The 11,095-nt window shown below is 35.0% G+C and overlaps 1 protein-coding gene across 1 annotated transcript in view; it reads left to right on the top strand.

Moving 5' to 3' along the window:
- The first annotated feature begins 780 nt into the window (after positions 1-780).
- Positions 781-11,095, top strand: part of NBN (nibrin) — a 46,395-nt gene continuing 36,080 nt past the window's right edge. Inside the window, exons 1-5 of the mRNA XM_024755874.1 lie at positions 781-860; positions 2,694-2,824; positions 3,972-4,120; positions 4,575-4,734; positions 7,448-7,551. Of these exons, the coding sequence (XP_024611642.1) occupies positions 824-860; positions 2,694-2,824; positions 3,972-4,120; positions 4,575-4,734; positions 7,448-7,551 (581 nt within the window). The 5' untranslated portion in view covers positions 781-823. The remainder of the gene's footprint in view (positions 861-2,693; positions 2,825-3,971; positions 4,121-4,574; positions 4,735-7,447; positions 7,552-11,095) is intronic.

The raw sequence follows: 11,095 nt of genomic DNA, 5'->3' as shown, positions 1-11,095 counted from the left end.
GCATCTATGTTCATAACAGAGCCTTTCATAAACCAGCCTTTTAAAGTGACATCTTTCTTCCTTCTCATTTCAGAATGCTTTTGAAAACCAAAAATTATGTGATCAGAAGTGTACTCTAGGGTGTTTACTTTGTAGTGTGTAGACTGTAGAATGGATTAGTGCAGGAGGTGGGTGGTGAAGGATTAGGAAGCTACTATAGCATTAAGAGAAGAGCTTGCACCAGCTTGGTACAAGTAGAAATGGAAAGGACGGATAGACTCCCCAGTACTTAGCTACTGATTAGATGAAAGTGCAACATTATGAAACAGAGAAATTAGGAGAACTTTATCTGAGCTTGGAGAAGAGTAAAAATAATTGGAGTGAAATACTTATCTTCACTATAATTATCACAATCATTAGGAACCATACGAAGGAATGACCGCAATTTAAGCAATTGCAAATGCATGGAAATACGTAACTGGTCACTACGTTAATATCTTTAATTAGAAAGTTTCCTTACGTTGCTTTGAAGCTGATTTTTAAAATCATTTCCATTCACAATCAGAAAAAAAATCGATAATCTTGTATTCATTGAACACCTTAAAATGGGATCCTTTTAAGACAGCACATTTCAATACACATTGCGCTATTCCTTTCCTAACCACAGGGTGGCGACTAGGCGCCAACGCCGCACTTCTGTCTATCCCTCCGCTTCTTAGGCAGGTGTGGCTTCCAGGAGCGCGCACGTCCCGGAGTCTGCGCCAATCGCAGGCGCCGCGGCCGCGCACGTCGGTCAGCCGCGGTTACGCTGTCGCCCATCGGCCAGACCCTAGTGTTCCAGGCCATGTGGAAGTTGCTCCCAGCTGCGGGCCGTGCCCAAGGTAAGGGCGGTAGGGAGATGTCCGGGGACCGGTTTCCCGGGAGCAGATGCGGTGGGCACAGGGTTTGCGGATCGTTACTTTCGGTCCGTTCTCGCCCTGGGAGACTGCGAAAGCTGGTGCGAAAGCCGCGCATTTGTTGTGTGGGGACTGCGTAGTCTTTCTCGGCGGGTGCGCAGTGCTTGCGAACCAAGCTTTGGTCTGACGGGGGGAGGAGGCATGCGACACTGGGCCGTTCAGTGACCGCCGGGTCCTCTCCTCCCGGTCTACCGCCAGGTTCTCCGTGGTTGGGACCAACTCCTCTGGCGGGACTAGCTCTGACCCGGGCTTAAATGGTCTTCCGGATTGAGTCTTGGCCGGGTATATGTTACGACATCTAGCGTTTTAAGCTTTTGAGGAAACATCCAGAATAAGTTAACAGTCTGGAAGACTCTATGACTCTGTCTTGAGCGCATTGTGAGGGGCCACGGAGATGACTTGTGTAAATGGCAACTACAGGAAAGCATAATTTTGGTTTTGTTTCTGAGCCTTTTACCGTTTTGTCATCACAACAACTGAAAAAAATTTTTTTCTGCATTTCTAGCAGCGGAAAATGGTAATTGCATGTAAATTGGTTGCCTAATATATGTAAGCACTTATTAGTTGATAGATAAGCAGTTGTAGCCTATGATTGGCCTTGCCCTCCGGAAGTTTACATTATGATTGAAGAAAAGATCTACGTAGAGGCTAAATGGACTGACAGTGTAAGGAAGTATGGAGAGGGCCAAACTAATGGTAAGGAAAATAAATACTGTAATAATACTGTAGATACTAAAAAGTATAGAGACTCAAAGATCAAGTTTCACTGTGGACTTGGAGCATTGCTAGGTGTAACACAGTAGGAACAGTTTCCAGAAACAGTTGTAGCCTGTGGCTGGCTCTTTGAGTTCCTTTAAGGAGGCAGCAGAAGAAAAATGCCCCTAGTGCCAGTGGGTGGCATTCTTAACTTTTGGGGGATCTTGAACTCTTTTCGGAATCAGATGGAGGATATGGGGTTCCATCCTTCTAAGAAAAATGTAGGGAAGCCAACACAAAAGATTTTTGTTGAAAGAGTCCACTCTAGGTTAAGAATCTGATTAATAAAATATAATCCAGGTCTCGTCAAGGTTTACCTGGACTCCTTTCTACTTGTCTAGTTTATTTGCCCTAATCACTCTACCACTCCAGTGGTACCAGACTAAACTCTACAAGTCTTCAACGTACATGCTGTTCTTCCAACAATTTGTGATTTCCAAATTTTATTTAATAACCTTTTCTCATTGTTCTAAAAGCTACCTTTAACATAAAAAAAAAAATCCCCAAATTATGCTCTTGAATCTGGTCTGGACTTTTCTTGCATTGATCTATATTTTTTACTCTTGATCCAATACCATACTTTTAAACTGCTTTCACTTTGTGGCATATTTTACCACCTGGTAGAGGAAGTTCCCATAATATTAACATTTTTCTGGACAGTTTTTCACATTATATTTTCCTGATGGAATTTTGAATTCATTTATCAAGCTCCAAACATAGTGTTGTGATTTTATTTTGTAATGCATTAAATTATAAGTTAATTTGGGCAAGCATTGACAAAATTGTTTTCCTGTTAGAAAAATGGTAGAGCTTTCTATCTATTTAGATTTGCCTCCTTCAGTGAGGCTTTACTGGAAAACAAAAGTTTGATTTATGTAAAGTTGATTATTAGCCTTTAAATAGCAAAATAAAAATGTTTAAATATTTGCCATACGTATATCTTAAATACATGTTTATGTGTGTGTGTACCTGTTAATTTACTTTTTAAAAAAATTCTCTTAGAACCATACAGACTTTTGGCTGGTGTTGAGTACATTGTTGGAAGGAAAAACTGTGGCATTCTAATTGAAGATGATCAATCAATCAGCCGAAATCATGCTGTATTAACTGCTAACTTTTCTGTAACTAACCTGGTAAGTTACTAATTTTATTTCACTAGCTGACAGTAAGAGGATTGAAATCACAAAAGTTTACCTTGGTGTATATGTAAGAGAGTTTGGGAGACTTTTTATAAAGCTGTTAGTTTTCTTTAAATGTTCACAAAATTAAGGACGTTCGGGCAGTGGTACTGGTGATATTTGTTTATTTAAGATTTGAAGTTTCTGTTTCAGTATTTTACTATTTGTTTTAGTGATTTAGAAACAAAGGGGAAGTAGAACATATTTATTTACTTGAACATTTATTGAGTGCTTACTGTGTGTCAGTCACTGTGCCAAAGCCTGGGAATAGAACAGTGAATAGACCATCGTGACTCCTGCTTTAATGAGTTAATGCAGCCATATGAACACTGGTGTTTCCTGTATATCTTAGGTTTTCACAAGGGAAATTGATTTGCTTTACTAGGGAAAACAGCTGTTGTATGTGCCCCACAGCTCCTTTGAATGGCTTTGAGTTTGTTTTGGTGTGTTGGTTGTTTTAATAATAAAGGTAGATTGTAAAAGTAATATAAATATATACAAATAGCTGTGCTCATGGTAATGCTGGTGGTAATTAAGGAAGAAAAGCCATTATTTTGAGCAAAGACTGCATGTTGGCAAATGCTGGATCTGTTCAGTAATATTTAGGTTTTGTGTCTGTATTCTTTTAGGTATAGAAAAACATTGTTGAAAATCCTAAAGAAAAAAAATTGTTACTGCAAGTCAGACACTCTAGCCTTTTTGCATTGGACTGATTTTTACTATGTGATTTTGATAATTAAAAAAAAAAACAAAAACCTTAGGAATGAAGCTGTCATGTTATACATGAAACAGACTGTACAAAAGCAAACAATTCTCAAATTATGAGGGGTCAGGAAAATCTCCACTGACTTACAAAAATAAAGAAAATGTATGTTCTAAGAGGAGTGATTCTGGAATTGACATTTTTCTCTTAATTGCTAGTTGAGTGATCATTCTTTGCTTGCAACCAAAACAATAACTCTATTGCCTACTGTGTTGGGAGGTTAGCCACCTATCACCTATTCCAGAAGTTATCAACCTTTTGTTTTGAAACCTTTCCCCCTAGGAACAGTATTTACTGAGCGGTAAGAGACTTTAAATTATTTATTGATTTTTTTTTCAGAGTCAAACAGATGAAATCCCTGTATTGACAATAAAAGATAATTCTAAGTATGGTACGTTTGTTAATGAGGAAAAAATGCAGAATGGCCTTTCCCGAATTTTGAAGACAGGGGATAGAGTTACCTTTGGAGTGTTTGAAAGTAAATTCAGGTAAGAATTTTTAAATTGATATTAAAATGGACAGCTTTATTTTGTACCAATCAGATTCTAAAGGAAAAGGATATTTATGGATAATGAATTGGAACCAGTCTATTTAGTTCCCACTTAGGACAGTGGTGAACTTCGCACCACACGTGGTTAGTGCATTTTATTAACCATAGATAGTGAAAAGAGTGAATGAGAGTTTGAGTGGGCCCTAAGAACCTTGATGGGAGCTACTTTTGTTTGATTCTGCATAGGTCAAAGTATAATGTTAAACTTTGATCATTGTTTTTTTCTTAATTGCGACTTAAGACTTAGGAAGTGATAATTTCATAAGTTAGAAAGTTTAGTAATTTAATAAAAATTAAAATAACAGCATATGATGCGAGCTTAAAGTTTAAAGTACCATAAGTTGCCATCTCTATAACTATTATAACTTTATGTAACTTATTCTCATTTACAGAGTAGAGTATGAACCTTTGGTTGCATGCTCTTCTTGTTTAGATGTCTCTGGGAAAACTGCTTTAAGTCAAGCTGTATTGCAACTTGGAGGACTTACTGTAAACAATTGGACAGAGGAATGTACTCACCTTGTCATGACATCAGTTAAAGTTACCATTAAAGTAAGTTGAATGCCTTGTTATTATGTTAAAGTAAGTTCTCTGAATTTAAGTTTATTCCTTTACCCACTATACATGGATGTTTTAAAAGTCACTTGCTTTAAAACTATCAGAACTGTTAGTTGTAGATTTATATATGCCAATGAACCCCCTATCTACCGTATAGGCTAGAATGGGGCAAGCAAAAGCACATTAAATTATATTTCAGATACTGATTTAGCATTTAAATGATTTATATTATCCTTTCACCAAGAAGTTATTACAGCCTATAGTTTGTGTTTTCAGTCTAAAAGCAAAGCAATTAGAGATCAACTGCCAGTCTTCAAAGTTAGCAGCTCATGTCTTTCCTTCCTCCAGTCTCTGATACCATCTCATGGTTTCATGCTCTTTTCTTTAGTTCTTATTTGGCTTTAGACCCTAATCACAAAGACTTTAGGTTCTTACAATATTACCTTAATGTATTGTCACAATCTAGAGATATGTAGATATATGTTATTTGTCAAAGCAGTGATATATTTTGGGATGTTTCAGACTTTGCATCATCTTCAGATTTGGTTAATCCAAAACTAATTGAAGAATGATTTGGGGAGGTGATTCGTCTCCTTCAGCAGGTTGACTATAGATATGTGAGATTGTTTTAGGTTAATATCTATAGTGAAAAGCAACAGTAGATTCCTTTATTCAATGATACAAAAATCCTTTAATATATAATTAATTAAATTAGAATATGTGTCTTATACCTAAATAAGTGTCATAGAGAAAGGCTTGCTGTTCAAATTGAACCTCATGTTAAACTTGGATCAAAGATTGTTTCATCTTTGTAAGTTTATGAAATTGATTTATAAATTCAACAGAGTGATTAGCCTCCTGAATAGTAATTTATGCTAATAAACCCAAATAATAGATTCATAATTCAAAATGTCCATTTATTAGTTTATAGTAGGGATGTATCTTTATAGTGACCAGAATATTTACATGTAGACTCCAACATGGTCCCCTTGAAGATACCAAGGTACCTGAGAAATGGAATAGGTAATCATGCCATTGCTTGGTGGGTATGAAATAAGAGCAAAGGCAGTTAGATGGTCTTGAAAGATATTTTACTGAGTCTGTGACAGACCTGGAAACTAGGATCCATTTACCATAGTACACAGTATTCCAGTGACTAGGATGCTAATGGCCACCCAGTCCCTGGATATTAGAGAGTACTGTATATATACCAACAAAGGCTTGCAGAGCAATACTCCTTTTTCACTATTTCTGATCAATCGTGTGCAAAAAAAATTTGTCATTATACTATTTTTTTAGTAAATTTTCCAAAAATACAGGTTAGTTTATATTTTTAAAATTGTTGAATGTTAGAACCAAAAGGTAACCTAAAGAGCATTCAGTTCAGTTTTTATTTTCTGAGGAGGAAACTGAGGCATGGAGCAATTGAATCCTCTGCCCAGGATCACATGTATTGGAGTTTACTCAGTCCAGTGTTGAATTGCACATTACTGCTTCATGCAAGAAGTCAATTATTTCATTCATATTTGAGGTTCATAACTTTCAGATTTCATTCTTGAGAGATACCCTAAATTGCTTGCTCACATTTAGGTAATTGCCCATGTTTATTAGAAGCATTCTTACCAATTCTTTAGTTGTATTATTTCCTGGAATTATGCTGAATCTTATTTTCATTGCCAGTGATGGTATATTTTAATCTGTCTCAAATTTTGTGGATACATCTTATTTGAGGCTTATAGTTTAATTCACTTGCTAGTTGAAGTTTCTTCCCCCACTCCGTCTGTATATACTTATTTTCAGCTTTTGTCCAACACTAAAGAGTTATTCCTTTATTTACTTTCTTAAAAAGACTTTATTCCATAATTAAAATCAGTTTGAAAGGCAATTAAGGTGAAAGAACTCTCTCATGTTTATCTCTTGTTACTGTCTTCTCTAGGGCAGACATTACATTTCCTTAATTCTAAGATGTACATTTTAATGTTTTTAAAATGGTATACATTTTTAAATTGACTTGTATTTTATGTTATGTTGTTCTGCCCTCCCCAAGCAGTTTTTAAATTAATATTGTAATTGGTAACTTCTTTTTTTTCACCTTTAATAATGATTGTTTATCGCTACTTGCCTGTATGTTACATTTATTTGTTATTTCTACAGTCTTATTGCTATTTTAGCATATAGGCCTTTGCTTTGCAGGATTCTGACTTACATGAATTGTAGTTACCACAGTTTGTTTATTTTTAATTTTTATTTTATATTGGAGTATAGTTGATTAACAACCTTGTTAGTTTCAGGTGTACAGCAAAGTGATTCAGTTATACATACACATGTATCTATTCTTTTTCAAATTCTTTTCCTGTTTAGGTTATTACAGAATATCAAGCAGAGTCCCCTGAGCTATACAGTAGGTCCTCATTGGTTATCTATTTTAAATATAGCATTGTGTATATGTCAATCCCAAACTCCCAATCTGTCCCCCCCTGTATTGTAATTGGTAGCTTCTAATAATCAAGTGATTATACAGGGATTTTTATACTAAAACTAGGCAGTGACCAATACTGACTTCTGTTTTATAGATTGTGTCTCCTTTATAAATTTAGAGAGACAGGAGGAAAAACAGAATAGAACAGCCTCTTTGTAGTCTATAACTTAACATCTTTAAAAAAGCTAGGGTATGAGTATATATATTCACATGTTTTCTTCTTTTTAGACAATATGTGCACTCATTTGTGGGCGTCCGATTGTAAAACCAGAATATTTTACTGAATTTCTTAAAACAGTTCAGTCCAAGAAACAGCCTCCAGAAATTGAAAGGTATATTGCATATTTTAAGTATAATAAAATATGACATACAAAATATGATAGCACTGGTTTTATTTAGGTTAATTCCCTCTTTATTGACTATTTCAGGATGTAATGTTACAGTTCAGTATTATTAATGAAGTTTTCTTGTTAGTATGTGAAGAAAGTTTCCCAGTTCTTTGTCGATTGTTCTTATCTCTGTGAAACACATGCTACATATGTACCAATATTAAAAGGAAAATATTGAAGGACAGTAATAGCATAGAGGTGAAATCAGTAGAGCACACATGCCAATGCTGGGCATCATGCATGCAGGACACCAGGAATTGTGTGGTGCAGCATCCCTGTTGTGGAGCCTCAGAGTCCTGGGCCAGAATATTAACAGCGCTGTGGCCTTGGGAATTGAGCTGATTTCTTCTAAGTGTCAGTTACCGCCTTTGAAAAATGAGACTAATACCTGTCCTGCTGAGTGTCTAAGTATTCAGTATTATTAGTATTAGTATAAGTATTTATCTTAACTCGTGGCATACATAAAGTCTGAGCATATTGCCTGGCATCATAATAGGTGCTTATTAAAAGAAGTGTAGCTAATTGTAATATCTGGGAAGATTCATAGTAGCTTGATTATTTATTTAATTTTTTGGATGCTCTGCTAAATTTGTGAACCACCAGACTAAAGGATCTATCCACTCTATGTATTGTATTAGTAATGTTTGCAGTAATATAAGCTATGGTTGAGGAGGAAGATATTTGTGATTTTTCTTTTTAGATTGCATGGTTAAAAACTGGTGACTATAAAACGGTGGGTGTTTTTAGTCAACATAAGAACATGCTTGCTTAAAATGTATGTCAGTAGCTTATAGTCTATATGGCATAATACATTTGAGGAAGTTTTAAAAATCTAAAATTCTATGCAAATTAAGTATTTTATTACCCAATTTAAGTTAAGTTTTCCCTATTCAAGCTAAGTATTTTATTACCAATTTAAAAATATTACTAGCTATTATAAGCTAATTTGCCCAGTACATATATTTTTAGGAACTATTTATACCTGATAATATGTATCTGCTTTTAAAAGTAACTGAATATCAGATTTTTCTCTTTGTTTTTAATTTTCATTTGGGAGGTTTCTTGTATTTTATAATCTGGTTAACAGAAAATATGCTTTCCTCTGGAAAGAAATCTTCAGATTTTATTTTATTTATTTTTTGGCCACACCAAGTGGCTTGCGGGATCTGAGTTTCCTGACCAGGGATTGAACCTGGGCCCTTGGCAGTGAAAATGCAGAGTCCTAACCACTAGACCACCAGGGAATTCCCGAGATTTTAAAATAGATGATTCTTAACCTTTTTTGAGTCCTAGACCCCCTGTGAGAAAATGAAAGCACTGGTCTCTCCTCTAGAAACTTCACTTACTGCCAACTTACATAGTATTTCAACAGAATTACATTTTTCCCTGAAGCCTATTTATGACCCTCCCTAGAAAAGTTGATAAATCCTATAAATAATGACTCTTGTTACAGATAATAAACCATTGTTAATTCTAGATTACTTAAGAGTGGAGGGGTCTGACTTTTTACTACTGGTGATATGTTTTATGGTCTTAGAGTTTTTAGAATTAGTCATTGATTCTTGCTTATTTGTTCAGATTCTCAGGTGTATTTAACCTTGGTTTTTTTGTTGTTTTTACTTTAGGTTAGGCATAGTTTTTTTCTGGCTTCAATTTGCGATTGTATTAACTTAGATGACTATAATAAAACATCACTACTCTAAGATTGTTCACTAACTCCTAATTCAGTGTTAACCAGGAAAGACTATTACATTAGTTCATGTTTGATGATGGCAACTGATAATCAAGTTTTTAATACTATTTTAAAATACGTAGTTTTTTGTCTTAATAGATTGCTATACTTATTGGGATCCATTTTGATATGTTTGTTGAAGACTAATTTGACTCCATACTCAATTAAATAGAAAAATAATTAAATTTAAGGTATTAAATAGTAGTAGGATGGGTTATAAAAGGGATATGAGATAAATTGTGGTGGCTCTTCTATTACATAACTACCTGTTCTTTTAGTTCTGTAAAAGCATTATCACTAGTCCTGAATTTAAATTAGGAGGCATACTATAATATTTTTACCTAACAAAATGTGTAGTCCTTTTTGGTACAGTTATGTCTGCATCTTTGCACTGTTACCACGAAACAGAGTAAGTGAAGGGTTAAGATAGAGTACCTGATATGGTTTGTGGTACCTAATTTTCCTATACTGTTATCAAAGTACCAATGTAGATGAAGTAATTTTTAGATTACATTTAAAAGAAGTATTTAATTTTGATACTCTGTGCTCTAATAAAGGAAGTTCATTAAAATATTATATATGTCTGAATGTGAAAAAAATGATCCTCAAGAGAAAAAGGGAGTTTCCCTTTCTCAGTTTATTTTAAACAACAAGCAGCATTGTTTTCAGAAAACACTGTTGGGAGAGAGTCCTTACATCATACAAAACTTGCTGGTTATGCCAAGAATGAAAGGCCCTGACTACCCTATACCCAGGCCATTTCTCAGGGTTATGTTTGCAGTGAGAAACCTGGAGGGATGAGGTAATATCTCCTTCCCAGGACAGAGAGCAGGCCTGCTTATAGCTTGTTATAAAATGGGTGGATTCCCAAGTTCAGTGTAACACAACCCATGGTATGTACCTTCTGTGTCATCCCCAGGGGACTTGGCATGGAAGGAGACCTGCTGCAAACACACTGAGGCTTGCTGCTTGCTTTGTCTCTGACCCAGGAGTCTTGTGTCTTCTGCCAGCATCCATGAAAGAGGAATAGGTTAACTTATTAGCTTGTAATAAAATCTCAGACCCAAGAGACACATTAGCATGAAACAATCTTGGTGAATGAAAGTTTAGGAAGCTTATAGAGTTGACCTTGAATAATCAATTAAAATTTAAAGCAAAGAAATTTAACACACACTAGAGATTTTTTTCCTGGAGATACAAGCTCAGATTTACAAGTTGTGGATGCCAGTGTAATTCAAACCTTTTAGAGATCACCAAAAAAATCATGAAATCATGAACATGTACGTTTGGTACTAATGAAATAAACAGCTATCCAGATGTTGGGCAAAGAAATATTGTGGCTTGGAATAGTTTCCACGGCCAGAATTATACATGAATTCAGAAAAATTCTGTATTTGGAAAATCTTGGGACAGAAGTGAAGATGATGTGCTCTGAGTTAGATGAAATTTATTGAACATCGTGAAGAATTTATATAAAGTTATAAAATGTACATAGGAAAAAGTCAATATTTCTAGATTAATATTTTATAGAATTTGTGAATAATATGTACCAGTTACTACATAATAAAGCATAATTATTTTATTTGTAGCTTTTGAAGTTTCTGTGTAAGTATGCCAAAAAATGTTTTAATTTTTTCACTATAGAAGTTAGAGGTCACTTTATATTTGTAGTATTCTTGTATTCAGGCAGTGTGCCTCTAACCTAGGTCTCTGCCAAGTTAATTTACTGTTTTCCAATTTTATTACTAGCTGTCA

The sequence above is a fragment of the Neophocaena asiaeorientalis genome, unplaced genomic scaffold (assembly GCF_003031525.2).
Source record: "Neophocaena asiaeorientalis asiaeorientalis breed wild unplaced genomic scaffold, Neophocaena_asiaeorientalis_V1.1 scaffold728, whole genome shotgun sequence".
Taxonomy (NCBI): domain Eukaryota; kingdom Metazoa; phylum Chordata; class Mammalia; order Artiodactyla; family Phocoenidae; genus Neophocaena; species Neophocaena asiaeorientalis.
The sequence above is the reverse complement of the archived record's forward strand: the minus strand, read 5'-3'. Positions and strand labels throughout refer to the sequence as shown.